This window comes from Ambystoma mexicanum, chromosome 7p (genome assembly GCF_040938575.1).
Source record: "Ambystoma mexicanum isolate Mex_15411 chromosome 7p, UKY_AmexF1_1, whole genome shotgun sequence".
Lineage (NCBI taxonomy): Eukaryota > Metazoa > Chordata > Amphibia > Caudata > Ambystomatidae > Ambystoma > Ambystoma mexicanum.
The window spans coordinates 806,386,904-806,408,532 of NC_090939.1; the positions used below are offsets into that span (position 1 = coordinate 806,386,904).

General features: G+C 41.8%; 1 protein-coding gene across 2 annotated transcripts in view; it reads left to right on the forward strand.

Annotated features, from left to right (window-relative positions):
- The window catches only part of LOC138525566 (interleukin-18 receptor 1-like), a 574,775-nt gene that overhangs the window by 531,989 nt on the left and 21,157 nt on the right, over positions 1-21,629 (forward strand). For both annotated transcript variants that reach the window (XM_069635601.1, XM_069635603.1), the window contains exon 8: positions 15,354-15,515. In XM_069635601.1, coding sequence (XP_069491702.1) covers positions 15,354-15,515 — 162 coding nt within the window. The remainder of the gene's footprint in view (positions 1-15,353; positions 15,516-21,629) is intronic.

The following is a 21,629-nucleotide window of genomic DNA, read 5'->3' on the forward strand; positions in this document are numbered from 1 at the left end:
GCTCCCGGTCAAAGAACGGATTACACTCAAAATCCTTACACTCACGCACAAATGTCTCTCCCTCTCCGCCCTGTCCTATCTATCAGAGACCATCTCCAAACCCTCTTCCGCCCGACGCACCAGGACGCAATACACCAACTTACTCTACATCCCACGCATCAAAAAAGCCAAAGCCGGTGGCCTAAGCTTCCCCTATATTGCAGCCAAGACCTGGAACGCTCTTCCTGCAGACATTAGAGCGGAAAACTCGCTCCTGATTTTTCATAGTAAACTGAAGACCTCTTTCCTTGCTCAATAATTTGCGACCCCCACCTTTCCATGTAAATACACTGCATTGCTATTTGTACAAATATCATATTGCCATTGTAAATAATGTATTCTTTGTTAATATTGTATTATTATAACTAAGATATGTCTGTAACAAGCGCCACGATGCCCCCGGCTGACGTGCGCTCTACAAATTTGAATTAAATAAATAAATAAATAGATGACAAAGGCACGAGTTGCAGAGAAAGAGAATAAATCCTCTTAAATGTGAGCTGCGGAGCTCAATTTTGTGGTTCCTAAACATGTGATGCAGTCATATGAGACAATGGACAGTAATCTGTGGTGGGAAAGTGGAGCTTATCTCAGCGAAGCATGCGTATACCGCAACAAGTGTTGCAACGTGAGCCTGCTCCATGGACTGTGCCGCCTGAATCAGCTTGCTTGTCTCATGCTCAGTGGCTTGAGGCCTGCTGTAATTTACCTAACCTCTATAATGTGGTTTCTACATTGTCCATGTTATGCTAGGTTCTCAATATGTTACTCAAACAGGGTCCTACCAAGTTCTTATATATCCCTGTAGTCACATAGTGTTGTTCGCGTTAAGCATCTGCAAGCTTGCTCAGGATCTCTTGTGCCTTGCTGTTGGGCATTACTGCATTTTGCTATTGCAAAAATAATAAAAGCATTATGTATATGTATCTGTCACTTACATATAAAAGTGTGTGTGCATGTTCTTCATGTATACAAGTGTGTGTTTGTGTGATACAGTGCAGGACTGTGAGTGACCTTCATGTCTAAAGCTGCTACGTTGTGATGTCACTAATGACATCAGTACGATGGCATCTTGGTGCTTAGTCTAGGCTGACCATATAGTCCTCGATCTCTGGTTCTTCTTCCACACATGCAAAGGCTTGCATTGTATTCGGTCTGTACGGCTGGCTGAGAGGATACCTTTTAGTGTATTTTTCAATCTTTGGTGCACTCGGGATTCATCCAAAATAAGATGGGTGGCTGCAAGCATTTCTGTCTCTTCGTTTTAGCATGAATCTGGGGGTGAGGAGGGGCATATTTGGGGCATTGGTGTTAGTCTTAGCAGTGCATGGTGGTGACACAAGTTATGCTTGCTTAGCATACCATGACAGGCACATTTCTGGGGTTTTTCAGTTTAACTTGTAACCATAACATCCCTTTAACAAAGTTTTTTCACTGACTTTCATAGGTTTTTACCAGTGCACCCTTAATTTGTTACACGTTCCTTATATTATACTCACCCCAATGTAGCAGCTCTAGAGTCCGCAGACAGTACTTAAGTCTGCAGACAGCAGGTGGCATTCACAAAGTCCAGAAGCACAGGGGATAACAGAAAATGGTCTACTCTTCAACCAACAAACACATATACATAAAACAACATTACTTATATTTACTACACCGAAAAATAGCTTTTTGTACAAATCATCATTTCAAAATGTACACATATTTTTTTCATTTAGCACACAATATAATGGAATGCACCAAGCACAAACCATAACTGTGCACCTCATATAACCACTTCAAGACAACTCATATACACCAGGCGCTCATTTGCAAAACTACCTTTTACCAAACAGTATGTACACTGTATTTATTTATCGATTATTACCATTTATTATGTAAAGATGTCCCATAAGCACAAAGCGCATTTTTTTTTTATTTTCACAGAAATGACAGACACACCTAAGTGGTTGGAAGGAAACTTCCCAAAAGAAGAAATCAGTGATGATGACATATCTAATGGTAAACAATACATCTTTCAATAGAAACAAATAATGTAATTTATACAGACCCCATTCAAATAATTTTCTTATTTTCTTAAAGCACATACTTTACATGAAGAAACAACACCCCAATTTAATTATGGAGAATCCCAAGAATCAGAAAGACAATCTCTATCCCAAATTCCACATAATGAAATCATGATCTTGTCTGCAAAATTGGATGAACTTAGTAATAATGTTAAGGTAGTTTTAAATAATGTAAAAAATCATGTTTTTAGAAATGTTTATTATCACTGTCCTTCTTGTAATTGGCTCCCTTGCCCCCAGCAATCACCCCCATCATGTCTGTTAGCAATAAGGTGTGTCCGCGGAAATCACGCTGTGTCCTGACATGTCCGTTCTCGCATAACGCACTTCTAATAAGTCAGCAGACAGCACACTCATTTGTGGACATCCATGTGCATACGCCCTTTGTCTCCCACTCGACGGGGTCCACGGACGCCCCGTTAGCATTGCAGACGTCCCCGGATGTCATCATGTGACTGTACCCGTATAGTGCGACGACCTGCCCAAGAATGGTGTCTGTTCTCTGCGGACAGTTTAAAACTTCATTTTTTGCCAATCTAAGGTGTTTCAGGTTGAAAGTGTACCCTTGCAGAGATCCTAGACCCAATACTAATTGACCAGTCAGCTTTTCACAACTTTCCAAGGCCTATTTTTGACTCGGTAGTCCATGGACTATTGCACAGCCCACGGACGATTCCTTTGAAGGGACCCACCGATTACGTCCAGTCATTCTCAATCTGGCTATCCAGGAGAGAGCAGCTCACAGCACCTGCTTTGCAGAACAGCTACATTTGAATCCAATTTCATCTGTCATGGCCCTTCCTCTTCCCCCAGCCTGAAACACCACATCACAACAGCCATCTGCAGGGCCTGGACACAGGAACAGGCATGGGGACGCACAGTAGGATGAAGAGGAAGAGCAAGATGAGGTAGAGGAAGTGCCTACCTGCAGCAGCGAGCAAGGGTCTGATGTGTGGTGGTTTTTCACCACCATTGGGAGTTGTACCGAAGGCTCGTGCAGTCAAGGTAAGATGCAGTGAGTTTGGGGACCCACTCAGTCGTGGGAAACCTGGGCTGTGCTCCTTTGGGACCACCTCCATGCACCACCACATCTGATCCAACCACTTGGGTGCTATGGGAAAGGCTGTTCTTTTCTCAGGGAGAAACAGGTTTACAGCCTCTACCCCATCTTCTTTGACTGCTCCTCACACCACACAAAATATTCCACTGAGGCAGAGGATCCCGGCGGCCACCTTGCAGTCTATCCAGAATGCTGTTGACCCTCACCTTTTTGAGGGTCACTGTACTATGTTTGTATTGCAAAGCACCAATCTGCAGAGGGAGAGCAATTTCAAAGTGCTTTTGAGGCCGTGGTCAAGGTGCATGGGAAACGCTGCCACCTACCTTAAATGTAAGGCCCGCCCAACATCTTCCCATGTTCGCCTGTCCTTTTATCTCTGTGGTTGGTGCCTCTTCTCTCCCTTCCCTCCCCCACCTTACCTTGCCCCTCCTATAAAAACAAAAAAATCCCAAAAAATACATAATCACAAAATACAAAAAAAACTGTTACTTTATGAGTCACCTTACACCTTTCAAAAATAGAACTTAAAAAAATATCAAAGGACCCTTTGTAGCCTGAATAGTCTGTGGACAGTGTAGTAGTCGGTAGACACCTGGGAAATTCCAGGCTTGCGGGTGGGGGATTGAAAATCATTTTAATAATATATTGTTAAAAAATGGTGGCTCTTAAAATAACCTTTTTTTGTCTTTTTGGCTTTCATATTTTGTTATTAGTTGGTTTAACGTAATAAACTAACAAATATTCTACTGCACTTAATTATTTTTTTAACTTTCAAAAAAAAAAACTTCAAATTAGTTTTCCTGTTTGTTTACTTCAAATACTAAATAATACTTGTAGCCATATGCTATGTTTTCACAGAAAGTGCTTCAATGCATTTTGAATGTTTTCAAGAAAAATCTGATTGCCTGCATCAGTCAAATGCACTCCATCTGTTCAAAAATTGTTGACAATATCAAATTTTATGCCAATGTCCTGCAAAAACGCACTTACATCTTTGTTCGGATTGCACCTTGATTTATCAATTTGTGGACAAAATAAATTCGAACACATCCACATTTGTCTCTGAGCTATCCGAGAACAAATAATTTGAGAATGTGGAAATAGTTCCATCAACTTTCCAAATGTATTCTTCATTCCAAACTGTAATAAAATTCCAGTAGCATAGCCCAAACTGTTGCCCTCACAGTGAACTACAATAATGTTTTGGATGCTTCAAGTGAACCATATTCTCACAAAAACGGGAGACAATCCACCCACTTCATTCCTCAAACTCCATACCATGAAATTTGAAATTCATCTAATCCATGATTCTAAGACAATCCACAATTCTCAGAGTACACTTTCAGCCAATGGATCCATGTGTCTCCCAGAATCCATACACCCAGATTCCTCAAAGACAAATCCATAGCCATCTTCAGTGCACTCACCAAACACAACTCCTGCTACCCTCTCTTCCTGTGCACCACACCCAGAAAACCTCATTGGCTGATCCCTTGATGTCCATGGACATCCATGAATGTCCGTAATTTCTGCAGTACCCTTTCCATGCCAGGCATTCGTAAAAGACCTGGACGGCACGTGTGGTGTCCGCAAACTACATCAGTGTCCGTGGACTCCATAGCAGAGTACAACACTTTTACCCTTTTTACATTTATGTTTGTAACTCTCCCTCTTTGGCTGCTTTTAAACAATCACACATCCATCCACCAATCACATCACATCCAGAAATTCTACATGTAATGCTATTTTCTCAGTTCAGCACTTCAGATGTACTCCTGAACTCTCAAAGTACATGTCTCCGGCTACTCACAGCCACCAGCACCACACTCTACTGTAAAACTCTCCAAGATTTATATTTGCACATTCAGCAACATCTGCATCTAAATAGACATTGCTGTATGTTTATATCTTTAAAGTATGTTTGTCAACTCTTTTACAAATGTATCTATACAGGGCTCCTGCCACTTGCCTTGTACTATGCTTCTCAATAAGCATATTTTCTTTTTAACCACTCTACCAAATGCCATGTATTACAACATTAAGCACCTGTTCTCATCAATTGGCAGTTAGTTACAATGCTGTGCGTTTAAAAATGTTTCTTTTTAGATGCATGTTCATGAAAGTAAAAGAAAAATGCATATTTGCATTTAAGCAGAAAGGAAAAGCAGATTCAAAAGATGTGTACAACATTTTTAAATAGCACTTGGTGTATGGAAGTTTAATATGTTGGCAGCGCATGCATACTAGCCAACATGACCCATTCCAATCTATAGGTGCTTATCAAGTCTTGTTTTTTTCTTTGCATTCTGTGATTTGTAATGTTACATCTCCCATTACACAACTCCGACTACAAGTCTCACAATGCAAAAAAAACAGCACTGGACTGGAAGATTCGAAAGTGTACATTTATATGGAATAGCAAATAGAGAATACTGTGCGTTTAGGAACATTTTTTATTAAAGTTAAGAAATGCACATGTGGATGTATAGCCACACTGTGTTTAACTTCTTTGTTTAAGGCTTCACTGCAAAAATAACAGGTTAGATACAAAAAGAAAAGCAAAAGGTGTGGGGATACATAGACATTGATGGAAAGGTGCAGTAAAGAGGACAATGTAATAACCAGAACTCCTTCCCTAATTAATGGGTATCCAGATATAGGTTTTGTCCCCACTCAGGTAAAAGGTTCCAGAATACATAGCATACCTAAACTAGAAAATTCAAATGATGGTCAAAGGCAAATGTAACATTATTGATCACTACACTGGAATTGGTGGACAGATAATAATGACATTTGCTAATTCCCATGAACGGATGACCTGGGTTGTTGTAGCATACAGATCAATTGCTGAGTAAGAAAGGTGGACTGCTACTGGCTTAGTGCATACTCGGTCGGGGGTGGGAAAATTCAGAGGAATGATAAAGCCTAAGTGGGATTGAGCATCCCTACATGGTCCTTGGCCTTGGAAAGGATACCCAACTTGAGAGGTAAACAGACACCCAACCCACTGCAATGGGATAGGTGCGATAGGGAACCTAAAGGATAAGTCATGTGGCAAATGAGCACAGACCCACCAGTCAGTAAGATTGAAAATACAGGCACACTGCCAGGAAAGATACAAGCAAGTGCATTCACGGTAAACCCAGGGATGTGCATAGGGACCATCATTTTCATGACGCGTCGTGTGAAAATCATCAGTTGAAATAAAGCAATAATATTTCAAAATTCTCACAGTAACACTGATAACAGAAATATAAAAAAAAACCATAGTGTGCACTAGGTCCAAACTTCAAACGTTTGAGTTCAGGAATCAGGTTGTGACACCAGCACAAAAGTTTGTGACTTGAAGACAAAGTATGTTTAGTTTATCAAGGTAGGTAACGTGCAAGACATAAGTAGAATATGTTCGCCATACCAAAACAGACCAAAACATCCAGTTAAATGTTTATAGGAATCATCCAGTTCAATGTTTATAAACTGTGTGAAGTTGAAGCAAACAACATATCATCATTCAAAGGTTCCACCAGGAATCTGTTTTCTTATTACACACTTTATGATTGAAGGTTCTAGCTAAATGTCCAAACTGCAAGTATCCCAGGTCCAAGAGCTGTTTGCATATAAGGGTCATTGTAACAAAAAGAATGACCAACAAATTATACCAGCAGGGGCCATAACTTGCAGATATTGGTGAATCACCTGTAGGGGCTCCGACTCTCTGCCAGTGAACCACCTCCTCAGTGAGATTCATCCTCATTGAGGAGAGAAATCCAGGGGCGAGTGACGTGGCCAGTTGTTGCTTTGTTCACAGCTATATGCTCTTCCATGGGATCTCAAAGCGTACCTTTTGAAGGTTGTGTTTTGAGGGTACAGAAACTGAAGATGATACACCAACAGTGAGGTCTGAATTAGGGTTGTTTCTTCTGAAAATTCAACTGCCTGATGAATTAGCCTTCACTGTAGCTCCCACTTGGACCTCACTGTGTGGAAGAGGTGGAAGGGGTTTAGAGGCTGCAGATCCCGGTTCAGAATGTGAGCATATTGACTGATCTTCGCCTTCTGGCATTGGCTGTTCTGTTCGGCAACACTGGAAGTGTCTGACAGTGGCAAATGATTAACAGCATCACTGGTGGTGAAGTCGGTGGCTGTGGTGGAACTGGAGCCAAGCCGAGGAAAATTGGTAATTGTGGGGGTGATGTCAAGGCTACAATGCGGCTCATGCATCCAAGCTGAGATTCCATAACACTCCAGTGTGGAATTCGTGGTTAAGAGGACCTTGTACGGCCCACTCCACCTAGGGTGGAGTGCAGATTTTGGCAGTTGGAACTTCACCAGATCCCAGTGTTTTACATGCAGATGGTGGCAGGGTTCAGTAGCCAGTTCAGACAGGGCTTCACGGACCTAAGCATGGAGAGATTGGATAGTTTTTATCAATATGCAACAATATTGGAGCAATGTTTCATCTACTAATGGCAGACTTAAAATGTGGGAAACTGCTGGGGGTGCAGTTCCCATTCTCAAAAGGTTGACCAGTGAGGATTTCATGGGGAGACAGTTTGTGTTTATGCTGTGGATTATTGTGCATGGCAAACAGAACCCGGGGCAAGGCTTGTGGCCATTCCAACCCTGTCTCTTTACACACTGTAGAGAGCCTTAACTTATGGTCTTGATTCTGACATTCTACATGCATGGTAGTCCACATTTAATAAATGCAATGGAACTACTGAGTCATTACGAATGATTTGCACACTTCTCTAGTAACTTGTCCAGTAAAATGGGTACCATGGTCGCTGTCTTTACTGAGGGGAAATCCAAACAGGGGTCTAAAACTCTGCTAACAACTTTTTAGCCACAGGTGCAGTGTGTGCTTTTCTACATGAGTATGCCTCCACCTGCCCAGAAAATATGTCAACCAAAAACAAGCAATAGACGCAATTCATTCAGACAGGGAGCTGTATAAAGTATGTCTGGACATGCGAAAATTGACCTTCTGGTATAGGATGTACAGACATTCTCATGGGTACTGCTCTCCAAACATTGTATGTTACACATATGACAACATTTTCACAATAACCCTGACACCAATCTCAATGCAATAAAGTGATCATAGCATTTTTACCTGAATAGGTTAAACTGTGTGCTTCACAGACCACTAGGGGAGAAGTACCTTAGGTAACACCAGGCAGCCACCTGGAGAGTGTCAGAGCAAATCTACTCCTATCTACAATACAGTTGTGTCCATGTCACCTTTCGGCTTCTAGGGCTTGAGCTTGTAGGATTGCCAGACTGGAAAGGGAAGTAATTGGTGACTGTGGAACTGCAACACAAACAAGAAATAAATTAGGAGCCTGGACCCATGAAAGGCCGCTGAGTCACCTGCACCATCTGTAAATGTATTTTCTTGGGCTGTGAATGACTGTGAGGGATCATGTCCCTTACATTTAACACTAGCTACAGTTGTGGGAAGTAACAACACAATTAATAAAGCTGATACATATTTTCCATTTAATAAATGGGTTTCCGTGGATGTTAAATATCTTTGCTGCTTCTAAAGGACTCCAAAGTCATGGACCAAACCATGGGCCTATCTGGAATCGTTTTAGATCTTAACCGATCTGTCTTGGCCAAGAGCACAAGCATGGGTGAGAGCCACAAGTTCAGCAACCTGTGCTGATTTTTCCGTGGTAATCGATATGCTTCTAAAACAGCATGCATATACATACAGAATTTCTGGGACACAGATACAAGGCCCATCGATGAAAAGAATCAGGCCAGGATTCGACAAAGGTACATTGGATAAATCAACACTGGGTGAAAAGAGTGTCTCCATGACAACCTGACAGTCATGCAGCTTAACATCCTCATAGGTTGGTAGCAAAGAAGCAGAATTCAGAACTGGACATTGATTTAAAGTTACATTGGCAAAAAAAGGAGCTTTTCATATCAGATGATAAAGGAATTTGACATATGCTGTTTATTCCCTTTAAGCCATAATGACAACACACCACGTGGAACCGCGATCATGAGAAGATGTCCCTGCACTAGGGAGTCAGTCTTGTCTATCAACAGGGCAGCAGTAGTGACCGCTTGCAGACAGGCTAAGAGTCCCAGGACTACTGGATCTATAGCTATGCTGTGCTAGGCTGCAGGCCGGTGCTTATCTCTGTGTTACTGAGTCAAAACACCTTGAGCAAACCTGTTGTGTTCATCGCAGAACAGCAAAAAGAGCTTACTGTAATCCAGCAAATCTACAGCCAAAGCTATTGTAAGTGCTTGCTTAATGGGAAGAAAGGCATCTTTTGCTTCCTTAGAACATGGCAGTGGCTTAGGGTTTGAATCATCCGTGAGGTTCTGAAGGGGCTATGGGTATTTATCCCAGGACCCACTTTCTACAGTAACTGCCCATCCTGAGGAACCCTCACATCTCTCTCGGGTCTAGGGCTTGGGGACTTTTTTGGATTGCTACAATAGGATCCTGGGACGAATGTCTTTCCCCAGCAGAAATATCATGGCCCAGGTATCTCACATGAGGCAGACACAACTGCAATTTGTCTTTAAATGCCTTGTCACCCTTTACAGCAAGCTCTTTCCACAGAATAAGAGGGTCTTCCTCACAAGCTTTCCAGGAAGGAGAGGCTATGAGCAGATAATCCACATACTGCACCAGTGTCGACCCTCCTGGAAACAGAACTGAATCAAGATCTTTCATTAAAATTTGGGAGAACAGGGTAGGGCTTTCTAAGTATCCCATTGGAAGCCTACTGAATGTATACTGAGTTGATTGATGGGTAAATGCGGAATGGTATTGACTGTCCGGATGTATGGTTATGGAGAAAAATGCTGAACACAAATCAAATCTACAACAATGAAGTACTTCACTGGTGTAGGCAATATATGACAACATGGTATCAGGGTTAGGTACAACAGGAAAAGTTGGTAGGACAGCTACATTTACTGCACATACAACCTGAATAAAATGGTAAACATCTTTACCTGGCTTCTATAGGGACTGTGAGTTAGTACAACAATACCTTGCTGGAGAAGGGATTCTACCACAGGGCTAATACCTTCTTCATCTTGTAGGGAAATGGCATACTGAGGTACAAATAAAAAGGGGGTTGGCAGAATTTAGAGTAATTTTGACTGGCTCAGCATTAACCATATAACAAGTGTCATTTGCATGGGTAGACCATAATTTGGCTATCACTTGGTCAAACAGTTCCTGTCATGAGCAGTGAGTGTCAGGGTAATTTTCTGTAATACTGACAGCACCTCGTGCTCTCTGTGAGCAGGAATATCAAGGTATGGACCATCAGAGGAAAAGCAAATAGAGCAATTTAGCTTACACGGTAAATCTAATCCAAAGAAATTCACAGGAGAACTGGTACTCAGCAAGAATGCATGTTGGCCAGAAATTGGGCCTATCATGACCATAAGTGGATTAGACACAGGATGAGTTATATGAGTCCCACCTATACTTACTGCATTAACAACTTCATCAAATGTATCATTCATGAAAATTCTGAAACATTTAGTGTGGAGTGTGATGTTCCAGTGTCAACCAAACATGAAATGTTTTGACCATCAATAACACAATCAACATACAGGGCAGTAAGATCAATCAATATAAGTGGTGCACCAAGTTCAGATACCCCTTGGTAATCCTACCCATTGTTCTGTGGTGAAAGTAGAGTCTGAGACTTTGTCATTCCATTTCCCATGGTTAGCTGTCCGCATTGACCATCATGCTGAGGCCAATGTGGACACTCGGCTTTTCAGTGTCCAAACTCTACAGAAATTGCACTGATCAATGTATGTGTTCAGGTAATACCTCTCAGCAATTTCCTCTGGCTCATATGATTGGGGTGTTCCTCTCCCTCTTCCCTGTGCTCGCCCACCTGGCATGGGCAAAACACTTTGCTTCCCTGGGGAGGCTGTAAACTCTTTATCTGCATTGTCATTTGTCTGCATTCAGTAGTTTCTTTCTGTCTTTCAAATGTTTAATGAATGTGCTGTGTAGCTAATAACACCTCTACCAAACCCTTTCCTTCCGATTCTATTAGTACTGACTTAATAGCTTAAGATACCGTAGGTTGCACACCCATAATTATGTGAGCCACTATAGCTTGAGGTGCTATAGGGGCTGCATCAACAATTCCAGCGTATTGTTCAAAGCATTATTTCAAGCGCTCTCAGTATTCCTCAGGATATTCTCCATACCAATCAGTCTTTCAAGGACAAATAGTTGTTACCAGTCTATCAGTGAAAGTGTTCAAATCCATAGCAATGGCAAGTTCTTCAGCGTGCCAATTGGTACACTCTTTGAGCAAGGTAAATCTATCTGTGGGCAGCACTGCTTGTAACAATTGATTTGAATCTAGATAAGTGGGGCGCTAGCAACCTATTATGACCAGAAGCTCCTCCTGGAACTTAACAGGATCTTCACATATCTTTGGAAATCTCTGATCAATAGTAAAGAAATCAGTAGCGCTCCAGAGGGGAATGCACAGTAACTAAAGTACTGCCTTCTACTGGGAGTTGTCTCAGTGGAAATGCACCATTACTAGAATTAACTGTTAAATTTGTGAACCCTTCAAAAGCGCCTGAGGAAGGCAAACAATGTTTGGAAACCTGAGCTCATAATTCCGGGTTAAACATACCAATCAAAGATGTTTTTAGTGGTGGACTGATGATAAGGTGGTTGGGTAGCATCTGTGCTAGGCAGTTGTTGGTTGGGTGTGGCTTTTAAAATGTCAAGGTTGTAAGTGTCCAAAATATCTTGGGGACTTTCCTTTAATGGGTGGTACCTTTGGATTACAGAATATAAACGTTTGTACCTGGATTTACTTGGTTTTCAGGGATTTACCTTTCTCCTGGAGTGTTTCTTGAATGTCTTTCAATGTCCTGGTCTTGGATTCAGTCTGTCTCTTAGTAGCTACGGTATACCCATCTAGATAACTGTCCCATCGCCGTTAGGTGTGCACGTGCACCTTTATTTTCTAATACCTTGCGCAAATTCATTATTCTGTCTAAATCGAATGTGCCGTCCTGGGATAAGTGTCTAGGTGACTCACTCTGTGTATATTTCTGCCATTTATCCAGGTAGTTTCATGCTTTGTGCGATTAGTGAGTAAACATGAAGTGTGCTGGACTTCCTTTAAGAGGAAGTGGCACTTGTCTAGACAGCCCTGAACCGTTTCTCACAGGGGTAAGACATGGTATGAATTGTTACAGAATCAGGTCTGTTTCTACCTCCATCTGCAATGCCATGTCCCGGGGCTGGAGTTGTGGGTATGGCTCCTAACTGACTGCTCTGCCATGTCTAATTAGAGCCTAAGGTATTACCACCTGGCCTCAGTTCCTCCTCCAGTATTGAAATGAAAGTGACACTCGCAAGTGTTGGTCAGATTTCATATGACCGCTGGTTCACAGCCTATATCCCTCATTATGCTACCCACAATGCAGACTTGGATAGGTAAAGGCAGGTAAGGGTCAAAGACTAGACACATAACAGGTAGAAACAAATCCTGTTACAGCCTCATACTAGGATAGAGAAGAGTGTGAAATATAAAGCAGGGTCACAACTGAGTTGCGCATTTAGGGTTACAATTATGAAGGTATAGGATTAAGACAAGACAACCACAGGGCTCTCCAAATATTTTCTTCACACACATATAGAACACATTTGCTGTAGCCCCTAACCCATGCTACACTACCTTGACCGGTGCTGCAGTCTCATGGTCTCTTAAGTCAGTATGGCACATAGACAGGCTGCTTTTCAATTTATTTTCTAATCTGTGGTCGCCAACCACTTTAACTTTTTCTTATTCAGATAAATAGTTTTATCGGCAGGGTACTTTCCCTCCTGCATCCTTGGATAATCACAACAGATTTCAGAGGTCAGATTTCAGAGACAAACATTTACCCCAACCCATTTCAGACAAAACTTTACAAGACTTAACTTGGCTATTTCCTCTGCACCTGCTATATCCACCCTCTCTGAGTCTCTGGGTGCTCTGGTCAGCTCTCCCATCCAACAGAATTGTCTTTCCGGGAGGTGCACCCGGCGACCCTTTCACTTAGCAGCAGCAATCTAGATTCCAATTTGAGTCATGCACCAAACTTGTAGTGGAAAAATTACCACCAACAATTCTGGTGTAATGGTGAACCATTTATTAGAAGGCGACCAACAAGACAAAACAAACCAACAACATTGCAAGACTTCAGCACAAGTGAGTGGCTCCCCCCTCCATTCACCGTTCTCTCATTACCAAAGATACTGTTGGGGAGAAGCTGGACCCCCACCAGGGCTGTGGGGCCCAGCAGCTATACCCTCACCAGCTATGGGAGACCCCAACACCTCCCATATGGCCCACAGAAATGCAACAGAGACCCCAGCAGGCAGCCACATGTTCCAAACTGCATTTATTTCTGGGCAGCAAAAAAGAAAAAGAAAAACACGCAGAGCGTCGTGCACATCGAGAGTTCAGGCGCCGTCTCCCCTGGGACTGGCTTGCAAGTCAGCTTTGTAATCACACTGCAGGCTGACCTCACAGAATTGGATCAGCTCCCAGAAACCTATCTCCTCCTGTTATTGGCTGCTAAGTAATAGGTTACCTATGCAGTCCTTATAGAGAGCCTGATAATAGGATGTTAGACTTTTGCGTCAGTGGGTTGGTTTAGCTGTACCAGCCCACCATTACTTAATTCTAGCTTGTTGCATTATGAATTTGTTCCCATAACTTTTTAGCTGAAACAGGTTTTTTCTCCCCTGGGCTCCCAGTGTTCATTGCCCAGGGCTGAGCCATTCTTGTTACAATTATGTTTCAAATGTTGTGCACGTCTTTGCAAAAATGTCTTTTGTTCCCAGAAAGAAAAGAAAAAAAACACACTGGGCTTTGGTGCTTTGCCGTGGCTTAGTCGCATTCGTGGAGAATTAAAACATGTTTGTCTGCAGAAAGCAATCTTATCTGACTGCGCGACCTTGGCTGCTCGTGGGTTTGCGAGGAGTATTGGTGAAGGCATCTGCAGCTGGTGTTCAGTGAGAGAAATGAACTTGGCTGTAATTTTCCTGAAACATGGATTTACACTGTGCAATTAGACCATGTTAATTCATATAGGCATTTGCAATCCTTTAAACAGGGATTCTTGTGTTTGTAGATTCTGATATTGCTGCATTGATTCTAATGTAGCATGGAAGTTGCACTGTTGGTGAAGTGGGTGTCTTTCAGCATATATGTCACCCATGAGTGCGCTGGGGCCTGGTTCAAATGATAAGTGCGCTCCTTGTTCTTCCTGCTGTTCTTCTGTATTTGCGCCTGGGGTGAGGGGGCAGGGGTTTGATCTCGATTTTCCCTTTTCAATAGACATGCATTTCAATGGAAGGGGTGGTCCAGACAGGGAAAGGAATCATACTGAAACAATGTTGCAAGCAGGAAACAAAGCCCGGCACACAGGTCTGTGATACCAGATGTGTTCTTACATGTTAGACAGTGTTATCAGGGAGGAGGGCATCATTTTGGGCACCTACTAAGAATTGCTGAGCTGAACCTTGGCCGGCTCGACTTCTTGGAAAGTTCACTGCACAAATGAGTGTCTGGTCTGAATTATGACATAGCTAAGGACACAATAATGATAATGATGTGATAATGATGCGTTATTTATATAGCGCCTTAATCAAAACCTGGGACCTATTGTGCTGCTGTGTGAACTAACATTAGGGGGGAGCTGCACTATGGCATTATACTTGGTAAGGGCTGGCAATTGTCAGAAATGGTGTAGGTTTCTACATTGGCAGATATCTAAATGACTTATACACCCTATAGGATCAGATGAAGCCCACTAAAGCTGCATGCTGTCATTGAAAAAAGGCATTGTAAATTTGTAGATTTGCAGTACATTAAGTGCATCCGCCATTTTGCTGATCAAGATTTTTCAATCTTACCAGTAATGCTACAAGTTTCATTGATCTATCCGCCCTTTGAGGAATCTGCCAAAACATAACACACTCACATTACAAGGTGTTATTATATGTGTGTTGTCCTAAGCACCAGAAACCGCAGCACTGTACTTCAGGTGCAGGGGAACGTTAATTGTAGCACATTGTGTGGTTCGTGTACCTTCTGTGAATGTACTGTTATTATTGCTTATTTTAAACAAAAAAATATTTTGTATGCTATCTTTTTCAGAAAAATCTACGGATATTCCGGGCCAAACGTTTACAACTGGGATGATTATTGCAATTGTTTCTTCGGGTGTTGTTGTGGCCCTTGCTGTTTCGTGCTTCCTGTGCAGAATAGAGATAGCCTTAGCCTATAGAAGCCTGACGGGAAAGGATGAGACGTTATCAGGTACAGTACTTGCATTCGTTAGTGCTGACTTCGCTACAATGGGGTGTTTGGGGATTTCCAGCTTCTAACCCTGAATCATATACTACAAGAAATAATGATGAAATTATAATAATGTTGCAGCACAGGAAAATGATGTCCAAGGTACTGCATTTGAAGAACTGGTAAATAAGTGAATGTCAATTCTAGCAAATATGTATCATTTTTAATTAATCCATATACCATACTGGTTTATGAAAAAGAAATACATGAAATAGAGAATGTAAAGCTAATGGCACAGCATATTCATACAAATGATTGCAAATAATGAAATACAATAGGCACAGTCCTGAATCTGACACCGACTGTAAAATATATACGGTATGATTTACATCTGAATGTGAAAATAACAACTCGCCTAGCTTAAAGCTGAATTAGACATAAAGAAAAAGAATCAGCCAAAAGAAATAAACCTGCAAGAGAAACAATATGACTCCAATGATAATGGCAGGAGTCCATGGCACTAAAAGTGTAACCCAAAGTTAAGAGAAAAAACATACTGATCTAGTTTACTGTGGAACATTTAAAATGTATCATTCTTGAACTATAAATATAAAAGTGAAACCCATTCAATAAGGTTAAACACCGAAATAGTGTTTAAATTGATCGAGCAGGCGAACTAACAAAGGATTGTTTTTTGAAATTCCCAAAGTTTGCTAGAGACAGACGTTTACATTCCGTGGCTGTGACTGGGTGTGCATCACACAAGCTCTCTTGCTCTAAGGAGGCAAGTCAGATTCAGCGAGTTTGGGTATGACACAGGTGTGCTGTTGAGTCAAGACGGGTCTTGGTCCGACTTATGTGGACAGAAATGTGTCTGTTCATTCAGGCCTATCATGAACTGATTGATGCAAAAGTGCTCCTTACTAACAAGCATTCTTGTTTTCATTATGGCATGTGGGTGACATTAACCATAATTATCTGTGCGAATCACTAGAACGTAGCATGGTCATACCGGTTTGAGAAAAACTGAAATGGTCTCCATTAGCCAGAATTGCATGCAGTACCCTCTGGGACCACTACACACAATTAGGACTACAGGTGTTAGCCAAACCAACCTTTGGTATAAGTCTGTACCACACAGTTTTTGGTAGCGAGCTGAGCAGCCAGGCTTATCTCAAGAGTGAATGTGAGCAGTACAAGTAATCACACAGAGGACTTTTCTTATCGTACTGGTTCAAGTAGACACTTATACTCAGGTTTTCTTGGTAAAAACACTTATTAATTTATTACACAATCATTTAGAAAACATTTCACTAGAAGGAGGCAACTTAATTTTATATTCCAAAACACTTCAATACAAAACTCTAAGATTTTGAGACAGTTTGATCTCCCCTGAAATAGGAGCCAAATTGCAGTTCAGTTACTTAGAAGTGAGCAAAAGGGACAAGGTAAGTAAAATAGATCACATGTACTTGTTAGACAGTGCAAATAGTTTCAGTCCACCAGAAGAGTTCAATTCAAGTCAATAGGCCAGACCAAAGTCAATGGGCTAGTGTTCTGGATAGGAAAGAGCAGTTCTGGTATCAAACGGTATAGTCTTTGCAAAAGTTGTTAGTAGTAGTTCAGGCGAAAAATAATCATTTGTGGTGTCACAAACTCATTAGGCCTGCAAGTTGGGAAGGTTTCACAAACTTTCACCGCAAGAGTGGCGTTCTCTCAATCGGGTTGGCACAGTACCTTAGCATGAAGAAACAAATGCAGCTGAAGTTGTTGGCTCCTGGCAGTTCCTGCAGATCTCACTGTTCCTGAGCCTCAGTCGTGGGGACATGAGGGAGGACATTGGGGGACTCCTGCACTGCACAGGATCATCAAAAAAGCAAACAAGATGGAGTCACTTCAGTTCCAGTAGTGGTAGATTCAAGCACACAAGCTGGTATTCCTCTACCTGGTTAATCCTAAGCAGCCTTGAGAATCGTGTCCAGGTGGCTTACGAGTTGATTAGTCCCACCAACTCAAAGGAAGAAGTAGTCCTCGAAGGGGCCTCTCTGTCGAGATGAACTTGGCAATTCGGACCTGCAGCAGGGTTTCACCGGGCAAACCAATGGTCCAGGAGTTGCAGCAGTCGTCCCCTTCCAGCTCTTCTTCGTTTTTTTTATTCCAGTGGTCGACTCTGCTTTCCAGTCCAAGAGACTTGCCTTTTAAATAGTTTTCTCCCTTTCATTCCAGCCTAGCTGTCACTCACCCAGCAGGGTAGCCGTCCTTGCTGGACAGTCAGCCAGCCAATCACGTCATAGTGCATATGGGTCTCCTAGGAGTCTAAGCACAGGGAGTTTCAGGCACCTCCCTCACTTCATGCCCACCCCGGACACTCAGACGCCAGAGGCGGACTTCAGTCCTGAAGCCTGCTAAAGGCATACGGACAAAGGGACCAAACCTGGTTTGACACGCAGAGACAAACTCTAGAAGGAGCTTTCCAAAAAGAAACAGCAAAAAAAGAAGACTGGGACTCGTTTTAACAAAGGGTCTTAAGGCCCCATCTTGAAAAACATGGCTCTGTGATTTTTATCTACCGGTGTATGCGGTCGGGAAAAACCATGGTAGTTCATTGCAAAGCCACTGCCACCAGCATTTCAATAGGCAAGGCTAGCATTTGACTGCTAAATGAGTGTTTAGACACAGGGGATACTATGTAACCCTTCCAGCACTTCATTGTAAAATGGTGTGTGCTGCATCTAGGAATTTGGAAAGACTAGTAAAATCAATTTCACTTTACATTCTCTGGAAAACAGTGGTTTATCTCAGAGAAGGTATTTAAACCTTTGGAGAGTATAAAAGACATCCCTGTGGCACTGCACTGAGGGTGCTGTGTAACACACATAAAAAGATGATGCCTTTGAGTTATCTAAAACTCCATAATCAAAGAACACAAGTGTAAAACACACATCAAAATACACTAACACTCTTTCCAGGTAAAAAAAATGAAGTCCTCAAAATTCAGCAAAGTTGTTGGGGGTCTCTAAGGTGAAGGGAATTAGCACATTTATGAGAATTCTCCCCAACAGTCTCCCTTCGAGTTCAATTGGGGTGCCCCTCTTAATTTTGTAAGGTCATTCACAAAAGATGTTGTGCTGTTATGACCATTGGACATTTTGTAAAAAAGTCCAAACAGGGTCAAAAGAGCTCAGAGAAAACAAACAATATCCATTTTAGGACTAAATGTAAGCTAGTGTTCTACTTTTTGGCAGTTGGTCAAATCAAGAAAAACATTACCTTGTTGTGTCAGTTTTTCAAAGTCTGCTTCAGACATAAAACTTGTTTTTAAAAAGGATACTATTTCTTCTTGCTTAGATAAACTGCTGAACAGAGCACCTACCTGTAATTAGCCTTGGCACTGACAATGGGCCTCATTGTGACCCCAGCGGTAGCCATGCCAGTAAAAACGGAACAGCTGCCCCCAGAGTCATTTTTTCCCAGCACCCGGCAATGGGGACTTACCGGGCCATTACAGCCCTGGTGGTCCCGGTAATTCCCCATTGCCGGACGCTGGGAAAATTACCCCCGATTCCCATTTGAGTCCCATTGGGAAGGACGGATGCACCGGCATTGTGTACAACAGTGCTGATGCATCTGTCAAGGTCTGCGAGCGGGTGCCTTTCTGCCCGCCAGGTGGGTGGAAAGGCACCTGCTTGCAGAACTCAGAGTATGCCAGTCCGGTAACAACGGTGCCAGTACTTTACCAGCACTGTTGCTACCGGACCAGCATACTTACAATGAGGACCAATGATTTTTTTTGCAGAGGATGAAGTAACATACTGATACGGCAATAACAATCAGAGGACATTTTCTAAGGAACAGTACAAAAGAAACAGCCGTGGCTTCTGTAAATGTTGCCCCAATAGCTTTCCTTTGGGTCCACTAGCCATGACCAATGACCATGTTTTGTTACCAGACACCCATTTCCTATTGCCCAGTAGATACAAGCACTTCAGATTGTCAAATCTTTTTTTGAACTCCTTATTCAGGTGACTATTTCACAGTAATTGTTTCCTATAACACAAATTCAGGCTGTAGAGTGGCAGTTTGGCGAATCCTGTGATAACGGTAAATTTTCTTTTTGGAATCAAAAAGTCTTCCACATCCTCACAGGCACTCAACATGTGTTCCCCTTCACTCAATTGCTTTTTCCCTCCCCAACACTCTTCCATTATCCCCATTCTCTAACCGCTTCTTGTGAGGCACATATTTTTCTGAGGACATATTTCAGCACGCCACGGTCATCTTGTGAGATTCCCATGGTCTTCACCAGATAAACTGAACATTTTCTACCCGTAACTGGCTTCTCAACCCACCTCCAAATCCTTAACTTCACATGGTGTCTTCTTTCTAACTCCCGACCTCCAGCCAGATGTGATTGCTATTGCTATAGCTATTGGTATTTATATAGCGCCCACGGCCAGGCCATCTAAGCGTTGTTGATCAATACAATCAGTGTTCGTCTAGGAGTGATTACATAAACTGAAGAGTTTTGAGTCTCTTTCTGAATTTGAGAAGGTTATTAGACTGTCTAGGTCAAAGGTATTTATGTAAATTTCTAGTCCTCTGCTTGTACGGATTCTCGATCTATGCCTTATGTCTATGTCATATGACTCTCCTTGCAGTGCCAATGCCTGTATATATTACGACTTGTACAAAACTGTTTATACCCTGCTTTGTGTTAAATTGTATAAAATTGTAAAGCTTTATATGGGACTGTCTTTATGTATATTTCTAGTCCTCTGCTTGTACAGATTCTCGATCTATGCGTTATGCCTATGTCATATGACTCTCCTTGCAGTGTCATTGCCTGTGTATATTTAGCCTTGTGCAAAACTGTTTATACCCTGCTTTGTGTAAAATTTGATCTCTACAAATAAATAAAATACAAATACAAATACAAAGGGGAGTGCATTCCAAAGCTTAATGGCAACCTTTGTCCTCCTCCAAATAGCGTTTTGAGTTTTTCATTCTCACCTTCTCATTGTATTATTGTAGGAATTGGTTGCATTTTGCAAAACAACAAAAGCCTCTCTTCTGCAAAGCACCAAGGCCAAAATGTATAATGTTTTAAGGTTCAGGGGCACACCCATTTCTCTGTTCAATATTTTATAAACTACTGGGTGGATTTACCCCAAACCAGTCAAGGAAATGAAGTCATTGCTTTGTGCGCAAATTGATTCTTATATGGTCGATGCCTGCCCAGCAGATTTCACGCTATGGCTGTTAAAAGATGCACCTTTCCTCTATTGGAAAATGAATGCAGCAGGTTGAAAAGACATCGTTTTTCTTTTTTTCTTAATAACATTTCCACTTTTTAAGTATTGTTCCCAAAATGTCCACTTTGGGGTGGGGGGCCTTCACAAAACATGGAAATATTCTTTGGAAACATTCATCTAGTAAAAGGTTATTAGCAAAATAATTTTGTGTAAAAATGGCAGATTTTCATTTCTAAAAAACCTCCTATCCTCTCTGCTGCAAAGCACCATGGGAGATACAGCTATATTCTGGGAGCTGGGGGCCCCCTCTTCACCATCAAATATTTTAAAAACTGCTCTGCAAATTTACCCAAAACCTCTTCCAGAAATTAAGTTTAACACTTCATGACCAAGTTACTTACTTGGTCCAAATCCGCCCAGTAGTGTTTGTGCTTCAGCTTTACCAAATTTGGACTTTTTCTCCATGGGAAAATTAATGGGATGAAGCCAAAAACAGTATGTTTTTGCTTTCTGAATAAGGTTTCAATTTTTTAAGAACCTTTCCCAAAATATTTGCTTGGAAAATGTCATTCAAATCCGTCATGCAAGTCAAGCGTTATTAGCAATAAAATGTTCAGCTTTCCTATGACTCAAGGCTATCACATCAACTATACGGCGGTGACTGCCACCCAAGGGGTATCAGTGATCATGGTTCTTGATTGCTTGATAATGTTGAAGTATACATGTTTTTTAATGAGCAAATGATAGAACCAATGTAAGCTAACACACAAGGACAAGGAATCACATGGACAACAAAGTTAGTAACACAAGTGATCTCATGTCTGATAGTCCAAACACGGGAATCAAGGTAACTGAATTGTTGTGTGGAAATAGCTAAATCACA